The sequence below is a fragment of the Amblyomma americanum genome, chromosome 6 (assembly GCF_052857255.1).
Source record: "Amblyomma americanum isolate KBUSLIRL-KWMA chromosome 6, ASM5285725v1, whole genome shotgun sequence".
Classification (NCBI taxonomy): domain Eukaryota; kingdom Metazoa; phylum Arthropoda; class Arachnida; order Ixodida; family Ixodidae; genus Amblyomma; species Amblyomma americanum.
Window position 1 is genome coordinate 66,773,446 of NC_135502.1, and position 13,951 is coordinate 66,787,396.

At 48.0% G+C, this 13,951-nt stretch overlaps 1 protein-coding gene across 5 annotated transcripts in view; it reads right to left on the reverse strand.

The window, feature by feature from the left end:
- Positions 1 to 13,951, reverse strand: part of LOC144093634 (protein turtle homolog B-like) — a 573,432-nt gene that overhangs the window by 43,820 nt on the left and 515,661 nt on the right. For all 5 annotated transcript variants that reach the window (XM_077627216.1, XM_077627212.1, XM_077627215.1 and 2 more), the window contains exons 5-6: positions 13,098 to 13,415; positions 4,589 to 4,879 (exon numbers count right to left, since the gene is read on the reverse strand). In XM_077627216.1, coding sequence (XP_077483342.1) covers positions 4,589 to 4,879; positions 13,098 to 13,415 — 609 coding nt within the window. The remainder of the gene's footprint in view (positions 1 to 4,588; positions 4,880 to 13,097; positions 13,416 to 13,951) is intronic.

Sequence of the window (13,951 nt, forward strand, 5' to 3'; positions counted from 1 at the left end):
TGGCGAAGCCATTCCGGCAGGCCCCGAAAGCGGACGGCACCATTAAACACCAAGGCAATGATCAATTCATGCGTGGCTAGAAGCAGGCACCCATAAAGCCTGTAAAGAAAACAAAAACAAAACAAAAATAAAGAATCTTTTTTTTGAACGCTCGCTAGATAAAACAGTTCGAACGGTTTTGATTCCGTTCTTCGTTTTGTCTCGTACTCGAGCTAGAAAAGGAGACAAAGAGGCAAAGAGAGAGTGTGAAAGAAGTATGCAAAGGATGGTCTCTCTTGCTCCAGCAAAACAGGACTCCAGTCACGAGCTGCGCTCAATACACGTTATGGGTATGAGTCTCTTTTTTTTTTGTTTCCTTAAAAAGGAGACAAAGGAACGTGAACCGTTAGAATATAGTCGGCACCGGCCAGCTCTGGCGTCGAGGATGACCGTTATAAAAGGAGTAGCCGTAAAATAAAACAGTGCGCCCGACGACAATCGGGAGGTATAGCGGGAGAGTAAGGACGCGGGGAGCGGTGCGTAGAAGGAGGATGAGGAGGAAAGGGAAGACGTATACATTATCGAGGCCAGTTTCCCTCGTTCCTTAAACGACGGAGTTGCACTGCTTACAACTGCGCGAACAGAGAGCCGAAAATGACTGAAGGGGAAACAGAAGTTGGTTCAATATGAACGAGTAAAGTAGAGCCGACGAGCTCGCCGTGTTCGCTAGAAAAGCTAGCGGTGGCAACGGCGGCGCCGCGGGTTTTCGGGAGTTTCGGGAGTCTCGACCGGCACATGGCATACTTCCTTGTTTTGGGTCCCTGCGGGACGCCTCCCGGGCGCACGGCGGCTCAAAGCAGCCGTGTATAACCATCGGCACGCGCTCTCGCACGGCACTGACGAAAGAACCGTCGCGTCGGATAACCGGCCCCACAGCGAGCGAGCGCGGGCTTCGCGCGAAACCTGCGCCGCATCTCGGCGCAGCCGTTATCAAAGATTGAAGCGGCCGGGCGCGGGACGCGTTCCCCAGAAACCGTCCCTGCGCCGCCTTCGCTTTCGCCTTTTCCGCCCACTTACGCATTCTCTCTCTGCCTCTCTCTCTTTCTTTCGGTCGGCTTACTTCACTTTTCTTGCCTTCCCAGGCAAAGCTGTGTCTTGTACAATCCATCCATCCCCCCCCCTCTCCCTACCTCACTTCCCCGATTCCAAGCAGCGATAGGCCATCCTTGAGATGAGCGGGTATATGCTCGCTGTTCTCGTTTGTTTTGCACTTGTGTCCCGTCCCCTTGCTTGTATACCGCCTTCGACACTCGCCGCGTCGAACGCTCCTGCGCCCATCTGCAGCATCCCGCCCCCTTCCCTTACTCCCCCTGTTCCACACCGCGTCTCCCACTCTTCCTTCCCTTCCCATAGTGTGACGCAAACCGTTAACTTTTACGGCGCCATAAAATCGCAATATCCTTCGTTCCGCCGGGAGAGAAAAACCAAGGAAAAAAAAAACAAAACAAAATGCGGCGCTCGTACTGCACTCAGCGCTTCTTGTTCTTCTCTCCGTTCCAGTTATAGTTCTTCCACACTGCACGCACAAAACGCACGCACGCGTACGCCTCCACGGGCGTTCGCTCTGAGGCGCTCCCGTTGCCGTTACCAGGACGCCTCGGCAGCGCGCCGGCACGCCTGCGCTATGGAACACGGCCACTAAACGAGCGCCTGGGAGGAGTGCGCGACGATGGCGTGGCGCGAGGGACATCGGCTCCGCAGAAAGAGAAAGAAAGAAAAAAAAACACTAAGAAAGAAAAGGATGGAGAATTTCCGCATCTGGCTCTGCTCTCGATATCAAAAGCGAAGCCGAAAGAGCGGAGAAAACAATGCGAAGGCGCATGCGCACAGGCAAATTAGAACCTACCAAAGAGGCAAAGAGGAAGAGAAAGAGAGATGAGATAGAAAAAGAAAAGAAAGGAAAGAAGCGGGTCGCTCGCATTACTCTCAAGAACAGAGACGGGAAATTTGAATGGCAAATCTGTTGAAAAATGACGCGGGAAGTGGCCCGGGGTTCTCGCTCGTGCCGGGGCTCGGGCGCCGATATATACGTAGCGCGAGTCGTCGTCTCCGTCGTTATGGGCCTGTTTTGACTGTTTGCGAGCGCAGTCCGGCTTTAATGCAGCTTCGACTGCATCTAACAGCCTCACGCAGTGCTGCTTTCAGCACTTCCGCCTCTGGGAGTGCGGCTCCCAGCGCATGCATACAAAGCGGGGCCGCCCGAGACGCAAAGCCCCAGGAGCGCTTTCAATATACTGCATGGGGCTGCGAGCTGCCACCCCTTCATCAGAGAGGAGAGGGGGGGGGGGGTGGAGAGGAGAGGGAAAGCCTTCCTACACGCGCGTGACAGGGGGGGTCACGAGGGGGAGTGAGGAGGAGGAAGCTAGGAACCAGCATAGCGACAGTGGGAAAGAGAAGAAGAAAAGGAGCTGTTGACACACCGCTTGACGCCGCGGTATTGTCGGCGCATATATAGCCCGGCTGGTGAGCTGCTTTTGCGAGTACTGCGTATGGTGGTGCTTAAGCGCCGGCGCGAGGAGAGATCTTGGGCTTAAACGTTCTGATGGTAATTGTTATGCCGCTCTCTGCACTGAGAGCGACGCGGCTGGTGATATAAAGGATGGTGATTACGAGGAGGGTTAATTGAGAAACTGAAGCTGGTTTCTTTCTTTTCCCGATTTCGTAATAGCAAAATCATTTTTACCTCTCAGATGGAGTGTGGGCACGTCGGAGGTGATGAAATAGTTGGCGCTCACATTTATGATGTCGCCATTAAGTGGTTAACGCGACGTGAAATATTGCATGGTGTAAATTTGCAACCAAGCGGTGTTGAATATTTCCACCAGGAATATTAAATATAATTACTCGCACAGAAGAGGTTTGAAGGTTCTTTATATTACTCGACAAAAAACTGCGTGCAAGTAAAGCCCTACATCACATTAGACCGATACTGTTTATTTTGAAAACTAGGTGAAAAGAACATATTTAGGTATCCGCAATAACTTTCATCACGCTTCTGCAAATGCTTGAGCGGTTATAGCGCTGATTGCGGTCGTTAAAAACAACATCACGCGCTTTACTTGGAGGCGCAAGATAATGGACTGCCATTCTAGTCCTACTCACTAGAAAGTGTCCTATTATAGTCGTCTCGCGACAAAAACAGTGAGGGAAAACGTATGCAGCCAACTTGCGCTGGATGAATTTCTCCCAAAATTATATCGCTGTCATTCCTCTAAGTGACTCTTCACTCAGTCACAGATTCGCTCACTCCCTCAATGACTCACTTATTCACCGAATGACTGGCTTATTGACTGACTGACACAGCCAATCGCTGAATCAAGCACTCACTGAATTACTCACTCACTCAATCACCCACCCACTAGCTCACTCACTGACCCTCACTGACTTGCTCGCTTGCTCACTCTCTCACTGATTGAATGACTCACTTTCTCACTAACTCGCTAAACCACTCATTGACTCACCCACTGATTGACTCAACACTCACCGACTCACTTACTCGACCAGTCACTCGCTGATTGACTGACTCACTAACTGATTGAATCACCCCGCCACTGAATCATTGGCTTACACAATCATTTACTGAACTACTGGCTTACTCTCTTACTGACTGACTTGCTCACTGTGTCACTAGATCACTGATTCACTGAATAATTCGCTTATACACTCACCCACCACTGACTCAGAGACTAGCTCAGTTATTCTCTCATTCATTCACTCACTAATGGAACCAGTCACTCATTAACTCACTCAGTCTCACCCTCACTGCAAAGTCACTGACGCACTCACTGACTCACCGAACTAACTCGTTCGCCTGCTTACTCGCTTAACCACTCACTGACTGACTAACTCACTATGTTCCCGAAATCACTCTCTCACTGACTCTTCCACTCGCAAACTCGCTCAACCATTTACTGAGTCACTATCTCACTCACTCACGCACTCACACAGTCCCTAACTCACTCGCTCAACCACTAACTCAAGAAGTCATTCACTCTTCACTCAATCACTTGCTCGCTCGCTCACCCATTCAACTACCGACTTCTTCAACCACTCGTCCCTAGTCACTCAACCACTCGTTAACTACTACAGTCGGATACAACTCAAGAACGCAGCGGCTTTTCCCCATCAAAGGACCTCCTTCCAGCCAATGGCGTCAGCTGATTCTCATGACCCTATTAGTGTGACAAAGCAGGGAGCAGTAGATGAAAGGGGGCAATCCGTTGGGGGATAGACCCCTCTCTTCGTTGTGGCGTCGCTCCGTGCATTGTCGCGATAGCAGGGTCATGACATGTATCGGCCGACGCCATTGGCTGGAAGGGGGTCCCTTGACGGGGAAAAGCCGCTGCGTTCTTGAAGTCTTTTTGACTATAACTTCCTCCCTCCCTCCCTCGCTCACTCAATCACACTCTAGACTCCTCTCTCGAGAAGCTTTATGTGGCCTTCAGGTTGCTGTAAAACAGCATGAGCTTCCATTGTGGGGGAATCGCGCTAAACCGCCGGTACATAGACAAGACAGGTGTTGAGCTTCAATGCTGTTCACTCCACTTACACTTGACGCGCAGGTAGAGGTCGTTGCTCACACCCCGGCCTTCCTTGTTGGTGGCGGCGCAGGCGTACCTGCCGCGCTGTGCCCTTTGCACTCGCTGGAGCACCAGGCTCTGGGTGCTCACAATGACGCCGGCAGAGGCGTTGGAGGGCAGCTCGCGCCCCTCGAACAACCAGCCCACGTCCGTGGTGTACGGGTTGGCCACGATCTTGCAGTCAAGATACACGTCCCGGCCTTCCTGGATCTCGGAGTCCTTTAGCTTGCCGCCCAGCTGAAGGGTGACCATCGGTGTGTCTGCATGCACGGGAGGAAACAGTTCAAGCTTGCTCCACCAACCTCAAAGGTATTTTTGACCTCTAGGGCATTCAGCAGAGCGCAAGGAAATAGGCAACGTGTGCGGGACAAAACTGCTCGTAGTTTCTAAAACTAAAACCGGATCACGACGCACATGAACCCACTTCAATCAGGTTTCTTCGGGGTTTTCGCAGAATTTCGACTGGCAGTCGCTTACAGGATGTCGTTCTCGCACGACACACACGCAAGGTGCCATAGCTGATGCGTGGCACTTTTGGAACTTTGCGGAAATTAGCCTACAAGACATCGCAACGAAAATAATCACTTATTTTAAATTTTCGCGCAGTTTCCGGAAGTGCAGTAACATGCATTTGGGGATGAACAAAATGGACCACGCTGAAGCCTAAGCGAGTCTCAAGTGCCTCAAAAAGGAAGTCCAATGACAGTGGCTAAAGTTTCGGGCTTCGTTCATTCGAAACAGCCTCACAGCTGTCACTAAGTTGTGGTCAAAACTAAAATAATGAATGATTTATTTTAACGCGGTGGATTTGGGGACCTAAGGAAAAAATAAATATTAGGGTTTTAACGTAGTTGTACTGAGTAGACGTGCGAAAGCATGTGTTTAGCATTATTGGCTCATGGTTTTGCTCTGCTGGGCCGTTGGCACGTCTACTGCGTGGGTACTTTGCCTCACGACGCCCCCCTTTGGCTTGCTTTCCCGCGATGCACCCTCCCTGGTTAGTTATTTCACTTGTTAACAACAGAGGGCGTCGGCGCCGCAGCAACACGAGTGCACACAGACAGCGTGACTACTGCAGCCGCGCGAGCGGGAGAGCACATCCTCTTCGGCCGGGGAAGGTCCATGCGTACGGACTGTTCGGCGCGTGCTCCGCTCTTCGTCAGCGGGGCGGCGAAGTGCCGAGGAGAACGTTCTCCCGCATCTCGTCCCGTCCGTCTTCGGAGTATCCCTTGCCCTAGCGTGGGTGAACATTCGCCTGTGACCTTGCTAGTGAGTCGGATGACATCGATTTCTAATCGTATTTTGTTACTAGCTGGCGTTATTGTTGTAGCAATAAATACCTGTTTTTGTGCGCCAGTGCTGTTCCTTTGTTTCCTCAGAGCAAGGCCCGCCGTAGTCGGCGTGCGCTCGGTAGCGTACGCGACCACGGGGTGGGTCCGGGTGGCTTTTGACTATGTCAGCCGCGATTAAACGGGAAGAAAGTATTTATCCCCCTATTTAAACCCTCACATCTGGCGCCCAACGTGGGGCCTGCTCTTGGAACAATGGACGACTGCCTGTTCGGTTCGAGGAACGCTCTTTTTCCGGACTTGGCAAGTTTCAAGTTTATTGAGTAACGCACACAGTAATAATGACTGAAATAAAATCAGTACAGAAGGAGGCCCCATATCACAGACTGTCAGGGGACCTCCTAGAGCAAAGCAAGTGGGATAAAATCGCGAACAATGGAAGGCAGTGTATAAGTAGTTACAACCTACAAAAAATACGACGGAAACAAATTATGTGTAAAAAAAAGAACAAGAAGCATATACAGTAACAACTTTTAAACGCAATGCAAAAAAAAATGAAACTTTGAACAATGGTTATTACTGTTTAGGCATGTGAACTACACAGCAAATTAATTAAATACTCTTTAATGCGGTGATGAAATGAGTATTCTTTCGTTAAAATTTAAGCAGCGCTAACTTTTAGGACGAATACACAGAAGACATGACAGGACGGGCGTCCTAAAAGTTAGCGCTGCTTAAATTTTAACGAAAGAATATGCATAACCAACTAGCCCCGCAACGTGTTTTACTAAGATGAAATGAGTTAACAGTAAAAAACGCTTTAATTTCGCAGGATAAAGTATTCCAACAGAATATGCCGGCAAATATTGCAGTAAATTTTCTATAATTAGTCCTCACTTTAGGCAAAAGAAGATCATTACGCTATTCAAACCTAGTAGAATTAGTATTTATAAGCTGACCAGTAAAGCCGTCAATGTGAGCGCGATGATTAACTTAGCTTGTACATAATGATTAATAATTTCACAGTAAATAAATGTTGAAGTGGAAGTATGCGCAAGCTAATATAAAGTGGTAAAGAGTGTGTTTGGAATGAACTGAATGACATCAGCCTGATGGCTTGATTCTGAAGGCGCTGAAGTGCTACGCCTAGTGTATTTTGATCGCTAGGACCTGCGTCATGCTTTCCTGAGTGCGAGGTGTATTGCTCTGCAGCATGTTTTAACTTTTCGATATGTTCAGCACATTTTTCTTCCAAGTTTTCACAGAAGCCCTTGGTCCGCATCGAGGGAGCACAAGGCCTAGCATCCGCGAAGTTGCCGAGCCCGAAGCGAGTGAGTACCTAAGCCGCGTGGGTGGCCTGAGTTTTCCGTACATATTTTTCTCTGCTGTCTCTGTTTCGACTCTGCGAGTCGCGTCTCCGGGAACCGGACCTCACCCCGTGATCGTGTACGCTAACAAGCGCACGCCGACCACGGCGGGCCTTGCTCTCAGGGAAACAAAAGAACGACACTCTGGCTGACATGAACAGTAATTTATTTCTACAACAGCAATAACACCAGCTAGCAATAAAAATACCCTAAGTAACCGAGGTCGTCTGGCTCACCATTAAGGGTTACAAGCGAACGCTCACCCACGCTAGGGCAAGTGTACACTTCGAATCCGGACGGGACGAGATGCGGGAGAACGTTCTCCCCCACGAGGGTTCGCCCCTGTGGTGGAGAGCGGAGCAACGCGGCGACACGTCCGCACGCGACGAGCGTCCCAGCTCAGCAAAGTGTGCCGTCTTCACCCCGCGCGGGCGCGCAGCAGTCACGCCGTCCGTGGCGCTCCTGTCGCTGCGACGCCGGCGCCCTCCCTTGTTAGTTACGGCAACTAGCTAGGGATAGTCACGGAGTGCGCCCCTCCTCGAGGCGAGGCGAGCCTGCTGCAGGGGGCATCGCGGGAAAGCAAACCAAAGGGGACTTCCGGGGGGTTGGGGGGAGGAAGTCCCCACAGGTGACGATATTAGACTCAGGTTAAGATCTGATCTGTTCGCGTTGTAGATGGAAGTTGATGAATACGACGATGTGCAATGCACAGCGCGATAGTGTGTTGCAGTTTAACACGAGGCGTGATCGGCTGCGGCGATAGCCTAGTGCTCTCGAGCAGTGGCAAGCAGAGCTGATATGTCCGCGCCGTCGTGGGATCGAACGCCGGTCGCGGTAATATTTATTTCATATATTTATTCAAGGTCAAGACTTCTGCGATGAATCGGCTTTTGCAGCTTTGGTCATGAAGTAGAGCTTCCGCTCTAAACGAAATTATGAGCGTTGCATCATGGAAGTGTCGAAGCCGTTCCTTGCTCGCTTGCGTCAGAATTTGAACAAGAGCAACTCCTACAACTGTAATTTCAATCCGAATAAAGATTGAACGCTAACACCATTAGGACATCGCAAGGTGCACTCAGTGAGACGAAGGGTATACTTCCTCATATTAAAAAAAAACCGCATTAGAATTGCTGAATCGAAGCAGCAAAAGTATACTTCTGTAGGTGTAATATAATGTAGGTAGAGAATGAATGAAACCTTTATTACAAGGAAGAGATAGCTCTCAGCCACTGTTGGGGAATTAGAAGGAACGGGGGTGTAGGTGCAGCAGCAACTCCTTGTCGGTCGACCATTACTACGTACGAAAAATTAGTTCTCCGTACCTACCTTATGAGAGATAGTTTTCTAGACATACTAATGGTGTTGCTTTCAGCAAAGGAAGCTTATTTCACCAGTAGCTAGAAGTTCACGATGCGTAGATTATCGCTTTAAATTAAACAAACATCACATCTCTGAAACGAATATTCATAACGTAAGAGGGGAATTTTCTGTGAATGAATTCTCAAACCTTTTGGCTCGCTGGTTATATTTAAAGAATACTGTGCTGTGTATCATTTATGAGTGTAGGAAATGTGTGATGGCAGCCGGCCCGGAGTGGTTCATGAATTGCTGATTCTGAAAGCACGCGCCGCGAAAAATCTCGCAACAAAACAATGCAATATTACACGAGACTCTCACCGGGGAGCCACAAAAACGACGCGCCTGTTGGAAAATAGATGATGTTGGCCGACTCATACACTGAGCCGGCAGCTCGCAACTCATTTCTAAAAGAGCCGCGCCTGAGATCGACCAACGGGCAAAGATAGACGACACGTGGCGCTGATGATGAACGTGAATAGAGAGGAGCCCATTGAAAAATAAGAGGCTGCAATGGCTAACAAGAACCGATGGGTGCGAGAAACACTTATTTTTCGGTGTGAAGGGCATGAAGTGCGAATTACCGACCCCCGAAAGACGGTGCGTGCAGGGTTACGTTATATACTTACGTTACACAATTTTGCGCAGTATTAGCTTTCCAGGAATCTTACTGGCAGTATACTTGCTCGACTTAAGCCTTGAAAGAAATATCCGCAACTCTGTTGGCCAAATGTTTTCAAGGGAAGCCCTTAAGGTGGAGTAAATTTGTAATAAGGGATTAATTACTCCCTTATTAGTCTCAACTCTGTATGATGCTGGGTTCACATCTGCTTATTTATTCTATAGGAGAACAAGTCACTGACCTGCAGTCGACGTTATTATATAGATGAGTTGCCTCTCTTTGTAGTTTTTTTATTCAGAAAAGTCCACGTCCGTTAACGCTCAGCACACTGCATTCACGGCTTATTCCTTTCTTTGGATGGTGCTTTGGCTTTTTAATGCAATGAATGCTATACTCTGCCTATTGCGGCGAATGCGCCAGGCGAAATAAGCTTTAATGAAATTAAGGGCCCTGTAGTTCTTTTGTTTCCCGTACTCGGAGCACAATCAATTTGCGAGTAAAACCAACTTCGTTACTAAAACAAGCGTGACCGCTTCAGCGCAGTTCTTTGAAGGACGCATTATAGTTTGGCTGAAGCTTCTTCACTTTGCTTAGGCGAGAAGCTGGATGATAGAAGCACATGTTAGAAGGCTAAGTAGATAAAAAATTGGAGGCCGTAGTTGGGCGTGAATGTTTCGACAATTTGGCTCTTCCTTATTTGTTCGAAGAGCCTCAAAACCTCAGGACTGAATTGGAATTTTAATTTTGATCATCGCCAAAACGGTTTTTTTTACCTTTCTCTGAAATTCGCTGTATAAATGGCTAGGAATGTTGAAAGGAACTACAGACAAAGCCAAGAGCTGCTCGGTCATTAAATATTATGAATCAAGTAGAGAAATATTCACTTCCCCATAAGAATAACTAATGACACTGTTGCAATAACTTATTTTCAACCGTCGTGTATTCAGAGAATACTCGACCGATCGAATATCGAGAGCGCGGAACTGACGTTTTCTTAGCTGACTGATTGATTGAACATGGCTTAACCAATTCTATAGCACTCGAGACCAAAAATTATGTGAAAGACAAGAAGAACGCCGGGCAAAGGACTTAGATATTCTGAAGCTTACAGTCAATATTGGAAGGAGAAAGCTGCACTGAGGATCTGTATTTAGAGGAGGCAGGCTGCTGCCCTAAAGTAGAAAAGCTCGACAAAAACCATCTAGTTGTGTGCATTAGATCAGAAAGGAAGTAATTTAAAGCGCAGAACAAACAATACGGGTCGGGAAAGTTTACCCTCCTGTGTATCAAAATAAGCCGTTGTACTAAGGCGTGAAGAGAGCTGGTTCGCTCTATGGTATCTTGGATTAGCTTTACTCTAATCCTCGGGGCGTTTTTTTGCTGGGCAACGCTTTCAGCGCTCACCAAGGAAGCCAGGCCATGGCTTATGAAGGGAATCCGCTTTTGTTTGGGTATGAATTCACTAGCTTATAAACGCCTAGAATTCACTTATCGAAGTCTTAATTACGTTGAAATGGATTTGTTATTATTTGTAATAGGGGCGCCTCTTTAATGGCGTCTGAAAATAAGAAACGCTGGATCATTTAGACGGAGGTGTTTTTGATAAATAGGCACATGATTAAGTTCACTTGAGCACACGACCCTCCCTGCAAACAATAATCAAACAAGAAATTATAATATCTGTAGAGATGGCAAACTGACCAGCAAGAAGTCTCCGCTGTACGCATAGCACTTCTCTCTTTTTTCAAATCTGACATTTTGCTTACTTCGTATTCTTGGCCTGTCACAACCACCGCGGTGAAATCTCTTGTCTTGTGCACACTTATTACGGTATAAGGCTCTCAGAGGAGTCCTCGCATGTCTCAATGATCACAGCGCCGCTGCTGCACTCCTGATGGGTTGAGTGAGTGACGGGTTGAGGGAAGGGTTGAGTGGAGTTTACACTCCAGGACTGTTCTTGCAGCCGCGGCACGATAATACATTTTTATAAAATATCCACTGTCGCATACACGTTATTAACCCCGATAGGAAGTTGTCAAATCGTTCGTGGTGGCTTCGCCGAAAATTGTCGAGTTCTGCAAATGACTGATATCTCGGATATTAATCAAAAAGGTGTTGTGGTTTTAAGCAGTAATATTTTAGACCGTCCCCCTCCCGTTCACCAGTTGACATCTCTTTTACGAGACGCTACACTGGTTTAAACCCGGAGAGTGTCCTAAAAAAAAAAGGAACAAACAATGACCCCCCTCCACCCTCCCAGTCCTCCTGCCCAGTTCACAGCGCCTCTGACGCGTCAGCGAGGCAAAATGCTGACGCTGGGTTTGCACCTTTTTTTTTTTACATCTGCTCATTGCTTACAGGCATCCTAGCAGCGGCTACTTTCTTTGATATCAGGCCAAAACAATGAAGAATGCTGGAAACATGCACAAGAACAAAACAAAAAACGCTGTAAGGAGAAAACTGGAGGCAGCCATCTCCTGACGCGATGAGGCCGAAGACGGAAGCAGAACTTTCTTGCCGAGTTCCGGCGAGAAGAAACGTGAGCTGAGTGCAATGTACCAGCTGCAGCGGGCTTCTTTATTCTCATGCCTTCAGGCTTCCTTTCTTTTTTTTTTCTTTTAGATTCATCGCAGGCAAGCCATAGGAACAACGAATGCTTCGCAGACACGAAACGCGCATAACTTAAATAATTCCCACATGCATGACATAAAAAAAGCGAGCACAAATTGAGGCCCGAAAGTAGTGTTTGCTTTACCCACCAAGGCCAGCACAATCGTGCAATTCAAACAGCAGTGCACTACTTATTCTTGATGCTGAAAATAAGCTGTGAACGAAAAAAAAAGACCCCATAGAAACATGCCGATATGCATGTACGCGAGACTTTGTATTTATGTAAATACGCGAAGGCATACACTGGACCTCGACGTACACGTGTAGATAATGTAAACAGGGCTCCATTTGCATAGCTTGTCTGCGCTCTTCCATCATCGTCTGTCATCTTTATTTGCGTGTCCTTCCAGCTTCGCGGCGAGGGGGTAGAGAAGCGTGTATTTCGGTCCGACCTCTCCGCATTACCCTCGTTAAATTGTTTTGTCCCCTTGTCTCGCTTCGCCCAAAGATGTTTGATCGATGTCACTGAGGAAGCAAGGTTGAATGACAAATAACGTTTAACAATGAGGGATGAAAATGACGACCTTTGTCATACTACTCTCGTAGGTTAATGTCTATGAATACACTTATTGAAAAATGAATTGAAATTGAAATTTACGCTATGGGCGTAAAAAGAGCGCACGAAATTTCTGAATAACGTGCATAGTAGAAGGCAGAAAAATGACTTGGAGCGAGAAAGAGAAATAGAGAATAAATTTTTAAACGCAGACTGGATTTAAACTATCCCTACGTTTTTTTTTCCTTTTTATTCACGCCACGGTGCAACGAAGACGTACGGCTTTTTTGTTTTATCTCCATTCTTGAAGCGTTATTTGTCGATCGCAAAAATTTTCAGATTATTCAAGGCTGATTCGAATTATGTTCAAAATGTCGATTAGCGCCGGCTCTTCTATGCGAGGGTCGAAGTGCAGATCGCGGTGCTATATTTGCTACTTGAATGTTTTATATTTACAAATGTCTGGTTTTGGCACATCTATGCCGCAACGCACACAGCGAAGTTATGTTCAAAATGAATTCAGAACAAAGTGGAGCAGCGGTGACGAAGGATGCGAGAGCATTGTCTAAACGATGGCGGGTACAATGCCGTCATTATCGTCCGTCCCGAACAGGGGGCACCAAAGAGTTCTTTCCCCGACATCATCAAAGGAGAACAGTGAAAGAGAAGGGGGCTTACAGTAGACCTCCAGCTTCCAGCCTTCCTCGAGCGCGCTGCCGGGTATGGCCTTGTTCTCGGCGCGGCAGGACAGGATGCGGTTGTTGTCGTCCACGGTGGGCGTGAAGAGCAGCACCGAGGTGCTGGCGCTCAGGCCTCCGCCGGCCGCCGCACCCGAGGCGTCCTCGGAGTCCCGCGCGGGACGGATCTGCTGGCCGCCCTTCCACCACGTGAGCGTAGCCGGCGGCCGCGAGCCGCTCGACGAGCACACCAGCTCCACCTCTTTGTTGGCCGACAGGGGCCGCTCGGGAGGCTGGATCGTCACGTCCAGCGGCTTCACTGCGAGCGGCAGTGGCGCGCATTGAAAGGGTGAAGCCGCAGAAAAACAATCAGCGGCGAAGTAGGATGGGCAATTAGGCTTCATAGAACACATACAAGGCGTATTGTTTTTTTTTTTTTTGGGGGGGGGGGGGCATTACGTTCCTTGTATTTGTATATGGCTTGGACTTCATATTTTCATTGGGGTGTGCCGCAGTGCTAAGGCGTGTTTTTTCTCTCGTGAATGTTAAGTTTTTTTTTAATGCCACTATTCACGCACATACTACTGCTGTGTCTTCGAGCGATAGTTCAACTTTTCCTGTTTTGTTGCCTTGTTTAGTAAGGATCTATTACTTCTCTTGGCACAAAGAAATTGCCATGCAATGCTGAACATTACCCTCTTACTATTCCCGTGCAGGCGAAGTGTAATGAAGTGATAAAGTCAGTAAAAGCTCGAAATAAGTTGTTTCCTGTTAATTATGCATTTAAAGCTAATATAATGACTCTGATTCGGACTCCTGAAATAGACATCTAAGCAATAAATATTGATAAGTGTT